The following is a 16,670-nucleotide window of genomic DNA, read 5'->3' on the forward strand; positions in this document are numbered from 1 at the left end:
AACCAATTCCAGGCAGGGTCTGCACTAAAAGGGTGAACCATATCCAGGCACGGTCTGCATCGAAAGGACCATCCGCCGGGATGTCGGAAGAAGTGACGGATAGTCGAATTATAGGTTTCAAGCAGAGAAAGAGGAAGTGATGCTGAATCAGGTGGGGCCCCATGGTAGCAAACACGTGCTCACCAAAGTGTGGTGAGCCCCTTGGGGGTAACAGAGACACAGCTCGAAGGTTGAACCGGATGGGCGAGTAGAATGTCGCTCCATCTTGATTGCACAGTAAGCTTTGTTAATTTTCATAATCGGTAGTAACGCCGTCTAAGTAACGTCGCGCAGGCAGTGAACTTTAGGAATGTGTTTAAGTGGTTAAGTTTATTTCTGCTAATGAGGAGAAACTACTAAGGCTTGGCTGCAAGTATTTAAGGAGCGAAGTTATGTTGTATGTGGAGTATCAGTCGCGATTATTATGGTAGGTTGGGCACGGCATACTATCAGTCTGTTAACTCTTCCGGTGTTGTGATATTGTCGTCGATAATGGAGTTTTGGTCGTGACTTGTATTGCAGTGGATCTTTTCCGCTTGGAGTATACCTAATCAATTGCTTCCGGCTTTTCCAAACAAATCTGGAGAGGTGTGCTGAGTCCTGCGTGGCAGAGAGCATTACTTGAATCTCCCCAACGTAGATCAGCTTTGCTATGACATTTATACAAACTAAATTCTTACATGAGTGAAATTTTACTGTGTGGGTTTTGTACCACTGGTATCGGTATACTCGCTTTTGAGCAAGTTCCATGAATTATGATAAGCGACATCTTTGGTTTAGTTTCGATGCAATTACAAATGTACAACCACTTTTCTTGGCCCACTGGGTCTCCAAAATACGGATAACTTCTGTCGGAATTAGTTTTTCTAGCGGTCCTAGGCGCTTAAGTCTGTAACCGCGCGAGCGCTACGGTCGCAGGTTCGAATCCTGTGTGTGATGTCCTTAGGTTAGTTAGGTTTAAGTAGATCTAAGTTCTAGGGGACTGATGACCCCAGATGTTAAGTCCCATAGTGCTCAGAGCCATTTGACCCAAATAGTTTTTCTTCGTTTGTAGGTCTATTACATTTCCCCAATTGTGGTCGTATTGGAAACTTAATTAGGGTGCATTCATACTGAGAACCGTACTGGAAGTAAGATCAGGTGGGATGATAGACTGAGGAAGTGCGGCTAGTCTTCAAGGACGCAGTACTGGTTGGAGGTCAGAGTCAATATTTGATAACGCACTCCTGTAAACTGCCACTTGCTGTAACAATGCGTTATGCCAATGTTCGTTATGAATTAGGGTTTGACTTTATAATTTCTCTCAGTCAGTCGAAGTATTTTCGTTGTCTTCGTCGGTAACGTATTTGTCAAATTCAGATTGCGAATCAGTCTGGTCACGAAAGGATACGAGAAATGTTTCAAACCTTAGGAAGGGAAATGACGTGCGCCAAATATCTATGATCCGAGTAAACATTGTTTTGTTTTTTATCGCATTTAAATATTTGTGTATCGTATTTTAAAAATCGGAGATCTGGGATCACCCCTGGACCTGTCTAAACGAACTTGGAAAACCGTCTAAAAGTCTAACTCACGTTGGCGCGGGTAACAGACCAATAGTTGTCAACCAGTCGCACAGATTTGCTTTCTGTGCTAATGTACTGTGTCAGAGCCGGTCACCTCTGCCTCAGAGACTATTTTAAGAAAAAAGTCGTGTCAGAATGAGAAATTAAAAATCCTCCCACTGTAAGTGGGTGGCGAAAGACGTCCTGTCAATTTTGGATTAGCATTAGACTGTATTACTTGAGGACAACCACCTTAGTGGTTGGGGCCTCCCGTTAAATATTGCTTGCGAGTGTTCTGCTCCCATGCTGCCCAACACCATTAAAAGGAAAATAAAGACCAAATGCAGCAAAAACGAAAATAATCCAGATATACCTAAACACATCGTACAATAAAACCTCATAACGAAAAACTCACTCCACAATAGAAACAGAAGATTGCATTCCATGTCAAAGAAAATCAGAAAGATCTTCGGAAAAACGAGAAATTAAAAGAGTCTTTACAATAAATAGTTTTAACAAAGAAGTCTTTATAAATTATAAAAAAGGTACAACAGTTAAACAAATGTAGGAAGGATGCTATGTGTCAGCATAGACGCTTACGATGCCAGTGTGGACAAAAATAACAAATTCTAAGGTGTGTGTAAGAGGTGCGGACTGTTAGGATGATAAACTCTAAAAGTGCTTAAATACTTTTCACTGGGAGTGATGTGAAAGGCTATGTATGTATGTGAATTGAAATCGTAAGGAAATCATCGTGATTTGCATTATGTTTAGTGGGTTGCTATGCTTGAGCTATGTAGTGGAGGCATACTTGGAGGATCTCAGAAATGATTTATTGTGCCTCGTGCTTCACTTTGTACACAGACAAGATTTTCCTGGTTCGCATAATAGACATAACGAGGGCACCAACACTTTAGAAGCAAACACGCGGCGGATGTACCATGCAAAGAAAATCCGTCAGGAACAGCTGCGCATCATCACATTGTGAGAGGGCGACAAAAAGTTCCCAAACTCCCACACAAAAAAGCGAAGATGCGTTTCCTCATTTCTTTAGAGTACACAGCTGAACATTAAGGGGACCACACCGTGGTTCAGGTAAAAAAAAATCGATTTTCTGTTTTCATCATATTTAGATAGATTAAGGTTTTATTTAACTACTCTGGAAAGGATTTTGCTGAAAATAAATTTTTCGAGCATTCGGAGAGCATTTTCCTACCATGTGTGTTTATGTGCCACACCCACTTTTCTGTCACCCACTATCAACTCTAAGCCATATTGAGATGCCATTATTAGCAAAATAGAATGTGTAGGCCATGTTCAAAAATGTTTGGGAACAAGACTGATATGCGAGGAAAAAAATTAGAAGATGGAAAACTGTTGACCAGACAGGGTTGGTTAACTATGAAATAGAAAACTTGCAGGTATACTATGGGCACGCAATTAGGAGAAATAAAGAAAATCTGGCGGCAATGAAGAGAGATGTTTGGGCCACATTCTTCCATAAGTCCTGTACTGATGATAAGCCATGTTATGGATTGTGTCCATCAGGAGAAAACTCGTGGTGCAAATACAATAGGGCTCAGGCAACTGGAGAATCTTATTCTCACCAGCATTCTCTTCCTGCTGCTGTTATTACAGCAATTAAACCTATTTTCAGAGACTTGGCTCATCCTCACCTTCTAAGGAAATGTGTGCGTGGGCAGACACAGAACCCAAATCAATGTTTCAGCAGCATAATTTGGAACAGCCCTTCCTAAAACTGTAATTGCAGGCATGCATACAATGAAACTAGGAGTTCATGATGCTGTTGTTACATTAAATTGTGGTAATATTGGAAAGTGTTGGGTACTGAAAAAGCTGGGAATTAATCCTGGTGAAAATATGTTCACTGGACTGCTACATTGCGATAAAATGAGGATAGCCGCTGCAGACAGGTCTGCATCTAATATGGCCAAGAAAGCAAGACAAACATCCAGGAAGGTGAAAAAGAAGCTGGAAGACCTGCTAGAGGCCAAAGAAGGGCCATAATATGCAGCAGGACAATTTTAGTTAACTGTAAGTAGCAAATTTCAGAAGCTTTTTCTTTAAAGTCAATTTCCCGCAAACTAAAATTTTCAGTACATGTGTCCCATTATATCAGAAACTATCATAGATAAATGAATGAAATTTTCAGAGACTCTGCATAACATAAAAAGCCACCTCTAGTACTACATTCATTAATGTTTACCCATTAGGAAGTTCACAAAAAAATATTTTCTGCAGAAAAAACTTAATATTTTTTGTTGATAAATTTAAAAAAGTATTTCTTAAAATCTATAAAATGGATAAAGTAGATTTTGGTACAGTTGACTCTATTAGCATCATGTAACATACAGTACAAATATTAAGGTTCTGCATCAAATAGTTTTTTCTGAAATGGGTCAAATACTTGCCTAAATTAACGTGGAATAAATAGGCAGGGTGTGGTTCCCTTAACTCCCCACGGAGAGTACCTCCCAGAAGCTAGGGACGAGGTAACGCATGTGACAAACGGGTTCTTGGATTCCTAACGTCCTCAGAATAAGCATCACTCCAGTTTTCGTCAGCGAAATACGCCACCATCCTAGATGCTGACATAGACATGTGTGCCACAGTGGTATCTGAGTGCTAACACAAAAGTTTCACGTTGTCAAATAGTTGTAAGGAACTCTGTTTCCCCGCTGTAGCTTAAATTTGAATTCCACGTGTCACAGCAGAAAACTACTGTTTGGCTATTGAAAGCTCTTTGTTTCCTCAGCTTTGAGCTCCTCATACGTGGTAAGAACCACTGGCTGGATGTTAAGATCTATCGACATCTACTGGTAAGTTTAAGATGCACTTTGTGACACAGCTCGATGGGGGTTTGAACCACTGCGCAACTTCGCTGATCATATCAGCCCTTTTGTATCAACTTATTTACTTTGCTGGAATGGAGTATGAGAGATCTTACCCGAGGCTGGCAAGTAGCGTTGGTCTGAGAAACATCAGAAGGACAAAGATGCCCGTGGCCGTAGAGGGCTCGAACATCTTTCTGCCCCACTGCCGGAACTCGTGCTCCGGGTTCCGCAGGCAGTTGCACTCCTGGCCGAAGGCGACGGAGGAGATGACGTCTGTGGTGAACCGCGCTATCAGCTCCCGAACTTCCACAGACTCCCCGCGGTCCGCCATTTCCCCCACCACGTCCGCCATCTCCCTCCCGCAGTCCTGGATAATCTGTCAGACAAACAGACAAAATGTCTCGCTGCCAATGCACATAGCAGGATACCGTGCTTCAGCAAACTAGCATATTACAGGGTTATGAACGCGTCTGTAAATATTTCATTTTTTTATTCGACGTCATTGAAACATACACTCTGTGATCAAAAGTATCCGGACGCCCCCAAAAACATACGTTTTTCATATTAGGTGCATTATGCTGCATTCTACTGCCACGTACTCCATATCAGCGACCTCAGTAGTTATCAGACATCGTGAGAGAGCAGAATGGGGCGATCTGCGAAACTCTCAGGCTTCAAAAGTGGTCAGGCGATTTGGTGTCACTTGTGTCATACGTCTGTACGCGAGATTTCCACACTCCTGAACTTCCATACTTAATCTGTGAAGTGGAAACGTGAAGGGACACGAGCAGCACAATAGTGTACAGGCCTACCTTGTCTGTTGACTGACAGAGACCGCCGACACTTGAATGTGTAATAGACAGACATATATCCAGACCATCACGCAGGAATTCTAAACTGCTAAGGATCCACTGCAAGTACTACGACAATTAGGCGGGAGGTGAGAAAACTTGGATTTCATGGTCGAGCGGCTGCTCATAAGCCACACATCACTATGGTAAATGCCAAATGACGCCTAGCTTGGTGTAAGGAGCTTAAACAATGGACGATTGAACAGTGGCAGAACGTTGTGTGGAGTGACGCATCACTGTACACTATGTGGCGATCCGATGGCAGGGTGTGGGTACGGCGAATGCCCGATGAACGTCATCTGACAGCGAGTGTTGTGCCAACAGTGAAGCTAGGAGGCGGCGGTGTCATGGTGTGGTCGTGTTTTTCATGAAGGGGGCTTGCACCCCTTGTTGTTTAGTGGGGCACTATCACAGCACAGGCATACACTGATGTTTTAGGCACCTTCTCGTTTTCCACTATTGAAGAGCAATTCGTGGATGGCGATTGCACCTTTCAACACGATCGAGCACCTGTTCATAACGCACGACCTGTGGTGAAGTGGTAACACGACAATAACATCCCTATAATGGACTGGCCTGCACAGAGTCAAATGGGTCAAATGGCTCTAAGCACTATGGAACTTATCTGAGGTCATCAGTCCCCTAGACTTAGAACTACTTATACCTAACTAACCTACGGACATCACACACATCCATGCCCGAGACAGGATTCTAACGTGCGACCGGAGTAGCAGCGCGGCTCCAGACTCAAGCGCTTAGAACCGCTCGGCCACAGCGGTCGGCCCTGCACGGAGTCCTGAACCGAATCCTATAGAACACCTTTGGGATGCTTGGAACACAGACCTCGTGCCAGGCCTCACCGACCGACATCGATACCTCTCCTCAGTGCAGCCCTCCTTGAAGAATGGGCTGCCATTCCGCAAGAATCCTTCCAGCACCTGATTGAACGTATGCCTGTGAGAGTGGAAGCTGTCATCAAGGCTAAAAGTGGAACAACACCATACTGAATTCGTGCATTACCGATGGACGGCGTTGTAAGCCACTTCCCGTCAGGTGTCCTGATACTTTTGATCACATAGTGTATCTTCCACGCTAAGGACATATAAATACTAAAATACACACAATACTGAAACGTCGCAGTGCAAAGGAAACAAAATCACTCATTAGAATTGAGATCAGAGATGATCAAACTAGGTAAGCAATGCAGTTGAAGGTGTACTTCATGAACATCCACACAACAGTTGCGCTGACAGTTTGAGTACAGTTGCAGTCAAAGGTAGGTGATTCTGATCGGCAAAAGGAACACTTCAACCAGAGAAAACTATAGACTAGGAGTTTGCAAAATCAACCAATAATAGACCTGATGTCGCACAAGTCGCACAAATTATTTGTGGAACAGATGACAGTTTCTCACTGGTGGCAAGGCGGTAGGGAAGAGAAGATTAGCGGTGGGACAACTGGAACATGTGTGCTTTATCTGAAATCGGTGAAAAGACACTCCCCCCCACGCTGCCTTCTACACGCAGTACTGGTCAGCATACCTGTGGATCGGGGACGACCAAGAATTCGGCATGCGAGTAGTGCTCTTGCTCGTGTGCCATAGCTCTCTTGCCTGGTTGCAAACTAGCCCTACCGCAACGCCACGGAGTCTCAGCGAGAGGAGGGGGAAGAGAGGAAAACGGCGAAAGTTTCGCATTTAAATGGCAATACAGTCTCAAATTTCACAGCACTATAGACCACAAACAAAACAAATTTTTAGTGTTATTTTATTTATTTTTGGAGTGCTGAAGACTTAACACAAGTTTTGTCTGCTACAAGCAGTCAGTAGCGTAGTGACACAGACAGTTTCACAGATTTTCGCACTCTGGTTGCCACATAATCGTGATGAATTTAGTTTCATAATCGGAAAGAAGTCTTTCATATTGATCCATACATTGCTACCGCATTTTCAGTCTCATTATGGAGATGTGCAAACTCTTTCTGATGGAAACAACATAGTCCTCCGGGACATTTTTAACGTAAAAGAATTTGGCTTTTAAACAGAAATTACATTGCAGATCAGTCAGTTCCATTTGTAAATACACAGAGGCACTTTCATCTGAAACTGCAAACGGTATCGAAAACAGTTCGAGTCCGCAGCTCGTGGTCGTGCGGTAGCGTTCTCACTTCCCGCGCCCGGGTTCCCGGGTTCGATTCCCGGCGGGGTCAGGGATTTTCTGTGCCTCGTGATGACTGGGTGTTGTGTGATGTCCTTAGGTTAGTTAGGTTTAAGTAGTTCTAAGTTCTAGGGGACTGATGACCATAGATGTTAAGTCCCATAGTGCTCAGAGCCATTTGAACCCTTTGAAACAAAGCAGTTCGAAAACAGGGGTAAGTTGGGAAATGTCCGCAAAACGTTTAGAAAACTGTCCATATGATTATTTCAAGGCCACAATGAATTCTCCAAACCGCACGTTTTCTTTAACGCCAGTGCTATTAGGAAATTTGACGGTGTGCTTTCTTCAGAATTTTTCACTGCGATTTTATTTTTAAACGCACCTCCATAAAATCAGAAATGACTTGTGTCTCATCTCGCAATATCTTACTGTGGTAGTGTGTAGTCGAATTCACTTAAAATGCGAGGTCTGCAATCCATTCCACGTGTTATACTTTTCGTTTCTGCGTCCCTTTTTCATCCTTAAATTCAAAAATAGGTGGTTTCAAATCGCAAATCCCTCCAGGCATGGTTCAAATGGCTCTGAGAACTACTTAAACCTAACTAACCTAAGGACATCACCCAGTCATAGAAAATCCCTGACCCCGCCGGGAATCGAACCCGGGAACCCGGGCGGGGGAAGCGAGAACGCTACCGCACGTCCACGAGCTGCGGACCCTCCAGGCATGCCGTTTGACTTAACTAAAGTACTTTGAAGTAATACTCAGGATGATTCTCGAAGATATGCAAATATTTTAATATGTTATTCTACAAGTCAAACGAAAGAAAAAAGTTCATATAAACTTAGGTCCGGAAATGTTTGGTTACGGAGTTAGGCAAATAAAATATTTTGCCTGAAATTTAGCAACTTCTCTAATCTGAAGCCATCGCAAAAGTGTTCGAGATTAAAGTATAGCACGATTTCCATTTACTTTGTTGTTATTGGTCTGGCGAATCTAATAATATATATCATGTATGACGCTCTATAAACTTTAGGCCAAAACTGACCTTCTGCGAAGCAATATTTGATCAAGTCATCATTCCATCATTATGACATATACCTTGGAGTATTGTTCTGATCACTAGAGTGTGAGCCGGCTTCCTGGATTACGTCTGACCTCTCGCCTTACGACTGTATATAATTAACATTCAGACATGCTGGTGGCAATAGATGAATGGAATGGGAACATTACGCTCTGCACGAGACTTTCAATTTACTTAGAGAACATAGCTGTGAGCAAAGAGAGATGGCGTTTTCAGGTTAATTATTCACTGGGTAATTAGCTGGAAAATGTGAAAAGTCAGTTCTGCTATTTCCTCATGGACGGCAATCAGCCTAGAAGAGTGTGACGTAGGAACTACCGATTTTTTCGAGTGAAGCCTACAGGGAAAGCCATAATATCGATATAAAATGGTTGCATATTTCGTCATGCAGATTAAAATTTATTATTTGTAAGGTTTAATCTATACTTGCATAAGAGGCATAAACACTAAAGGGAAACATAAATATAATTTCCATTGTCTATCCAAACATTACTGCGGATTAAGGCAAAACATTTTTCTGCTGGAAAGTGCCAAAATTACCAAGTGATGATTTGAGGAAACAATGAAACTACAATCGGTTCGGGACCTATGGATTCTAGCAGGATTCACATTCTGCCTACACTCTTCCATCAATCTTGATATAAGAAAAATATTTACAGGCTACGAGAGATAAGTTTTGTCTCTCGACCTTTGAATCTGTAGCAGAAAATGATTACACCGTGCCCTAGCACCGCATAACGACTCACCTTGAACATGCCCTTCAGTTTGCCAGATGTGAACGTGGGGCTTAACTTGGTTCTCAGCTGTCGCCACTCCTTTCCTTCCAACGCGGCGAGGTGCCTGTTCAGCGGATCTCCGTTGTCGATGAAATTTCCCCTGTCGTGGAACGTCGTGAAATCCTTGACAAGGACGTTGCGAAGCAGGTCTGGGTCGCGGATAAGCAGCATAGGACGATCAACTCCATAAAATCCGACATACCTCTCACCTGAAATGGCAGGGGAAGACGAGATAAACTAACAACTCTCTCGTATAATAACAATTACAGGTCACCAAAATTATCGTATTCACTCTAAATGTGAACTAGGTTCATGGAAGAGACTAATAGAACAACAGGTGCATATCAACGCTTCAGTGTCGTTTGAAAACCCTCACGCTGCCCCGCCCCTTTTTATACATATGTTAAATCCCGAAAACCCCAAGGAACTCGGTTAGTCATTGTTGGCTATGTAAGGTCAGCTATAATATATTTCAGCGATCACTATGAGTTGTGACACTGAAACGTTTGTCCCAAAGACAATATAGTGAACAGTCATATCCAGAAAGTTGGGGCTCCGCCTACGTCGAATTGTGCATCCCTAGGTACTAATGGGCCATAAGTGACTGCTATCACTGCCCCCCATAGCCTTCCAATCTATCCAGAAGGTCTGCTGGATGCTACGGATGCCCAAGTTCACAAACGTGTTCGCATGGCCAATCTGTCACAAGAAAGATGGAGAACTCGACCGACCACCAATACCTTTAAAATGCTTCATTTTTCTTTTTGTGTTTTTTTCCTTTGTTGCATTTCAGTTCCTCATCTGGGACAGGCTGGCACTTGCATAGGTGCTGCTCTTCAGCCGAGAGACATTAAGTACATAAAAGGAAGACATTTAAAACAAAATAAACGCATAAACGCATTCTCTGAAAATTATTTCGAGCAGTTAGTTCATGAGCACATGCGAATAGTAAACGGTTGTGAGAACACCCTTGACCTCTTAGAAACAAATAATCCACAGTTAACAACCAGCATCAAAACCGATATAGGGATTAGTGAACACAGGGTTGTCGTAGCGAGATTGATACTGTAATCTCCAAATCCTCGAAAAATAAGCGAAAAACATACCTATTCAGAAAAGCAGATAAAAATTCACTTGACGCCTTCCTGAGAGACAATCTCCACTCATTCCAAATTAATAATACAAGTGTAGACGAGATGTGGCTTAAATTCAAAGAAATAGTATAGACAGCAATTGAGAGGTTTCTACCAAATAAATTAACAAACGACGGAGCTGATCCTCCTTGGTACACAGAACGGGTTAGAACACTGTTGCAGAAACAATGAAACAAACATGCCAAATTTAAACAGACGCAAAATCCACAAGATTGGCGATCCTTTACAGAAGCTCGAAATTTAGCGCGGAGTTCAATGCGAGACGCCTATAACAGTTTCCACAACGAAACTTTGTCTCGAAACCTGGCAGAAAATCCACAGAGATTCTGGTCGTATGTGAAGTACGTTAGCAGCAAGAAACAATCAGTGCCTTCTCTGCGCGACAGCAACGGAGATACTATCGAAGACAGTGCTGCCAAAGCAGATTTACTAAACACAGCCTTCCGAAATGCCTTCACAAAAGAAGACGAAGTAAATATTCCAGAATTCTAATCGAGAACAGCTGCCAAGATGAGTAACGTAGAAGTAAATATCCTCGGAGTAGTGAAGCAACTCAAATCACTTAGTAGAACAAGTCTTCTGGTCCAGACTGTATACCAATTAGGTTCCTTTCGGAGTATGCTGATGCACTAGCTCCATACTTAACACTCATATACAGCCGTTCGCTAGACGAAAGATCCGTACCCAAAAACAGGAAAGTTGCACAGGTCACACTAATATTCAAGAAAGGTAGTTGGAGTAAGCCACTAAATTACAGGCCCCTATCGCTAACGTCGATATGCACCAGGATTTTAGAACATATATTGTGTTCGAACATTATGAATTACCTCGAAAGAAACGGTCTATTGACATACAGTCAACATGGGTTTAGGGAACATCGTTCCTGTGAAACACAACTAGCTCTTTATTCACATAAAGCGCTGAGTGCTATTGACAAGGGATTTCAGATCGATTCCGTATTCCTCGATTTCCGGAAGGCTTTTGACAATGTACCACACAAGCGGCTCGTAGTGAAATTGAGCGGTTATGGAATATCGTCTCAGTTATGTGACTGGATTCGCGATTTCCTGCCAAAGAGGTCACAGTTCGTAGTAATTGACGGAAAGTCATCGAGTAAAGCAGAAGTGATTTCAGGCGTTCCCCAAGGTAGTGTTAAGGCCCTTTGCTGTTCCTTATCTATATAAACTATTTGGGAGACAATCAGAGCAGCCGTCTTCGGTTGTTTGCAGATGACGCTGTCGTTTATAGACTAATAAAGTCGTCAGAAGATCAAAACAAACTGCAAAACGATTTAGAAAAAATATCTGAATGGTGCGAAAAGTGGCAGTTGACCTTAAATAACGAAAAATGTGAGGTCATCCACACGAGTGCTAAAAAAAAACTCGTTAAACTTCGGTTGCACGATGAATCAGTCTAACCCTAAAAGCCGTAAATTCAACTAAATACCTAGGTATTACAATTACGAACAACTTAAATTGGAAAGAACACATAGGAAATGTTGTGGGAAAGGCTAACCAAAGGCTGCGTTTTATTGGCAGGAGACTTAGAAAATGTAACAGACCTACTAAGGAGACTGCCTACACTACGCTTGTCCGTCCTCTTTTAGAATACTGCTGCGCCGTGTGAGATCCTTACCTGGTAGGACTGACGGAGTACATCGAAAAAGTTCAAAGAAAGGCAGCACGTTTCGTATTATCGTGAAATATGGGAGACAGTGTCACTGAAATGATACAGAATTTTGGTTGGAAATCATTAAAAGAAAGGCTTTTTTTGTTGCGACGGAATCTTCTCACGAAATTCCAATCACCAACTTTCTCCTCCGAATGCGAAAACATTTTGTTGACACCGACCTACATTGGGCGGAACGATCACCACGATAAAATAAGGGAAATCAGAGCTCGTACATTCTTTCCGCGCGCTATACGAGATTTGAATAATAGAGAATTGCGAAGGTGGTTCAAAAATGGCTCTGAGCACTATGGGAGTTAACTGCTGTGGCCATCAGTTCTCTAGAACTTAGAACTACTTAAACCTAACCAACCTAAGGACATCACAAACATCCATGCCCGAGGCAGGATTCGAACCTGCGACCGTAGCGGTCACGTGGTTCCAGACTGTAGCGCCTAGAACCGCATGGCCACTCCGGCCGGCGTGAAGGTGGTTCAATGAACCATCTGCCAGGCACTTAAATGTGATTTGCAGAGTATCCATGTAGATTTAGATGTAGATGTAGATAAAGGAGAAAACATGGTGGAACGTAGATCTAAAAAGGGGAAATATAATGGAAGAGAGCATATCGAAAATGGGATGACTGTGAAAATGGAGATAAAAATCTAAAAAGGTATTTTACACAAAAAAATCACACACTGTAAGGATTAAAAGAACACAAGACGAAGTATGACCAGAGCATAAAAGTTGCAGAATGATTATAGCAGCCACGCGATGGGAGACAAAGCGCAGAACAATCATGGACAGCAAAACTATATACAATTCAAACACAAGATTAAAACCACAGCACTAGATGTCACTGTAGAACGGCACCGAACACAACGCTGATGAAGCACACTGATGATGAAGAACAAACTGGGAGGATCTGCCAGGGGTAGGGATAAGAGGGAAAAGGAAGAAAGGGGGACAAGGGGCAGTGGTAAAGGGGAGACACAAGGGGGATTGTGTGGGGGACGCGCCAGAAGGGGGCCAGGGAGGAAAGGACAGGAGAGTAAAACAGCCGAGGAGGAAGTGCAGAGACTCAGGGGGGAAGAAGGAAAAACCAGTCTGGGACAGGGGATTTGGAGGATCCATCTTGGTGGCAGCTGTGAAAAATCTGGGCACTCTGGGTGAAGAGGTGGTCGATGGAGGGGGTGGACTCCAAAAAGACCTGCATGAGGTAAGTGGGACTGGAGGCATTGTGGATACAGCAGGCAGAGTAGGTTTCCAGGTCAGGGTGAGAGATTATATCAGCCATCACCTCATCCTCCATGATTACTGGACTGAGCTTGCTGATCATGGCCATGTAGGCTGGGGGGCAATGGGGAGGCTGGGGCTGACAAGGAGAGGAAGAGGAGAGGAAGGGTATCAGTGATGCAGAGGAGGTCCATATGTAAGAAGGGGAGGGGGATTTGATGAGGACTGTCCCCATGGGGAATCAGTTGGTAGATGGAGCACCTGGGAGATATTTTTGTATCTCCATGGTAAGGGTGCAGGCATCGAGGAACTTGGGGTCTGAGGTTCACAGGACAAAGGTGTGGAGTGGGGACTGGGGTATGGGTGACAGTAGGAGGGGTGGTATCCATGGTGACGATGGCAGGAGGGGGAGGTGGAGGGTGAGGGTAGCCTGGGAGGAGAGAGAGATCAGTCAGGCATGGTGGTGGATGTGCTGGGAAGTGCAGTTGGTTCTGTGGTGTCAGTTGTGGCCAGGTGTGACACAGTGCAGGTGGGGAGGCAGACGATGAAGTGATTGGTTGGGGGGTGGGGGTGAGAGGGGAGAAGCTGACCATCTGAGAGGTTGCAGTGGAGGTGGCAGCTGAGGCATACGTGAAGGCAGGGGTAGGAGTGAGAGCCATTGCGCGTGAGGAGGCTGGGGAAAGGGAGTAGAGGTGGAGGTAGACAGGAGGGGAGTGAGATGGGGGAATAGGTGAGTGGGGGGAGGGAAGGCAAGGTGGAAGGGGGGATGCCAGGGGGGGCACTCCAGGAAGTGATAGTGGAAGTGGGGAAGGGGGATTTCATTTTTCATCCAAGAGCGATTATATTACAGTACTTCTTTAGTAGCATGCTGTCCGCTCCTGCAGTTTGTGCTAGTGAATGGTGTTTCGTCTCGTTTTCGTGCTTGTGCATTTTTTGGAGAATGCAAGAAGCGTTTAAGCGTAAACAGTACACACATTTAGAACAAACAAACATATGTCAAAATGCTGTGACCTGCAGTAGAAACGGTGGGCACACATACACGTAGAGGGCTTTACGCTGCCAGTCTACAGTGTGGTTCCAGTTAGTAACGATCAGAACTCCTTAGAGGGCGCTTGCAATGGACCACATTATGATTTCGAGGGCCACGAGATGGGCCGTGGTGTAGTGTCACTGCATGTGACACTGCATTTCTTATGGTTGCCAGCAGATATCTCCAGTGGGAAGCGAGTAAGTATTTCTGACGAGTTTAGTAATTCTTGACAGTGCGTTTAAATACACCCAAGCTCTCGGTAGTACATGACAAGTTGAGACCTGTAGTGGGTACCTTTTCAATTGCATATTGACTTACAAACATTGGCGCATCGTGCAAGAGTAATATCAGACGACGATAACCTGCCCCATGAACTGAGCCATCTACACAAGGTTTTCAGGAAGAACAGCTACAGCGCCCATCAGGTGAAAGAAGTGATTTCTGGGAAATATCAGAATAGGACCACCGACGAAGAGCAGGAAAAGAAACTGCTTTGTTGCAATTCTGTGGCTCTGTGTCGGGCAAAATAAGCCGCCTGTTGAAAATATACAAGATCAAATCAATCTTCAGGCCTCCAAAGAAAATCCGTCAATTACTGAGACCAGTTAAAGATGCAGTAGGTCTCAGAACACCTGTAGTCTACGAAATACCTTGTGAGTGTGGCCAGAAGTACGTCGGACAAACAGTGCGCACTGTGGAATAACGGAGGAAAGAACATGAGAGGTATTATCACCTACACTATCCAGAGAAATCTGCATTAGCTGAGCATGCGTTAGAAAACGGTCACCACATAAAATCTGACGATACCCCTGTCGTGGCTCGCACTAATGGCTTCTGGGACAGTTTAATAAAGTAAGCTATTGAAATAAAAATTACCGCAAACACCCTGAATAGAGACGGTGGCTTGAAGCTCTGCGCTGCGTGGGATCCAGCGATCGCGTGGTTAAAGAGGGCTGATCGAGCGCCAACTCAAAACATGTCCATATATGGCAATGTCACGGGCATCAGTGATGTCACAGCCGGCAGCTAGCGTATATAAGGCGCACCAACAGCCCACTGACAGCTCCCCCTCCCGGATGAAGAACTTCGCCGTGACATCTACCCTTCCTTCCAACTATAATCTGGCCTTGTTCCCCCCTCCCCCCTCCCCAGGGCCCCTTTCCCTCTTTCCTCCTTCTCCCAGAGCGGATTTTCCTGTCCCCCCCCTCCCCTGAGACCCTGCACCCCATCCTTGCCTCTCTCCTTCCCACATCCCTCCCTCCCTAGCCCTCTTCCACGCGCCCCCCCCCTGGTCACCTCCCCCATCTCTTCCCCTCCCTCCCTTCTTCAGGTCTCCCTCATCTCCTAGCGCCTGGCAGATCCTCTGTGTTGCTCTTCATCAGTGTGCCACATCAGTGTTGTTTAGTGCTGTTTCTCGTGTGCGTCAAGAGGTGTGATTTTAATTGTGTCCTGCCTTGCGGTTCGCCGTCAGTGTTACATTATGTGCTATGCCATACGTCGCTACCTTTATGCTCCAGTCATACTGTGCCTCGTGTTCTTTTAACCGTCGCAGTGTGTGGCTTTTTGTGTGTGCTACTTTTGAACAGTTTTTTATCTCCATTTTAGTCACCCCGTTTTTTTGTCTATTGCCTTCCATGATGTTCCCCTTTTTTATATCTATGTTCACCTTATTCTCTCCTTTGCTGTTTTTAACTGTCTTCTATTGTTTTGTTCTATGTCTTTCGGCTGAAGAGCAGCGCCTATGCTGCTGCCAGCCCGCCCCGATGGGGAATTGAAATACAATAAAGGAAAAAAAAACCCACTGACAGTCACACCACTTGACAACAGGGTGATTTCCTCACGATGTTACGAGCTCTCAAGGATTATGGAGAAGTGTAAAATATCAGTCTGATATAAGGGACCATGGTCTGGAAACTACTGGGTCGATAGTTATAAGTGAAAATCGTTCTGGTACCTCTGGCAGTGGACCTACCCTACTGCTTTCCATATTTTGAGAAATGGTAAATAAAATAAGCAAAAATGGTCTCTTAACATGGGCTCTAAAATGAATACCTTAAGAGCTACGAGCACTTGTTCATTTTCTTTCTGCTATGAAACATCTTCGTTCCGTTGAACAAGTGTTCATAGCTTTTAAAGTATGCATTTTAGAGCCAATATACACTGTACATTTTTCTTCTTGTTTCAGTCAACACTACCTTCTTCCGAAGTATGGAAAGCAAGGAGCCAGCAGTAGAAGAGGTCCACTGATATAACTTTCGAATCGATCGTTTCCGGATCAG

At 44.1% G+C, this 16,670-nt stretch overlaps 1 protein-coding gene across 5 annotated transcripts in view; it reads right to left on the reverse strand.

The window, feature by feature from the left end:
* Positions 1-16,670, reverse strand: part of LOC126253494 (cytochrome P450 6k1-like) — a 482,739-nt gene that overhangs the window by 40,915 nt on the left and 425,154 nt on the right. For 3 of the 5 annotated variants that reach the window (XM_049954875.1, XM_049954874.1, XM_049954870.1), the window contains exons 3-4: positions 9,274-9,512; positions 4,552-4,814 (exon numbers count right to left, since the gene is read on the reverse strand). The exons of the other annotated variants lie outside the window; for them this stretch is intronic. In XM_049954875.1, coding sequence (XP_049810832.1) covers positions 4,552-4,814; positions 9,274-9,512 — 502 coding nt within the window. The remainder of the gene's footprint in view (positions 1-4,551; positions 4,815-9,273; positions 9,513-16,670) is intronic. 5 annotated transcript variants of the gene reach the window in all.

This window comes from Schistocerca nitens, chromosome 4 (genome assembly GCF_023898315.1).
Source record: "Schistocerca nitens isolate TAMUIC-IGC-003100 chromosome 4, iqSchNite1.1, whole genome shotgun sequence".
NCBI lineage: Eukaryota > Metazoa > Arthropoda > Insecta > Orthoptera > Acrididae > Schistocerca > Schistocerca nitens.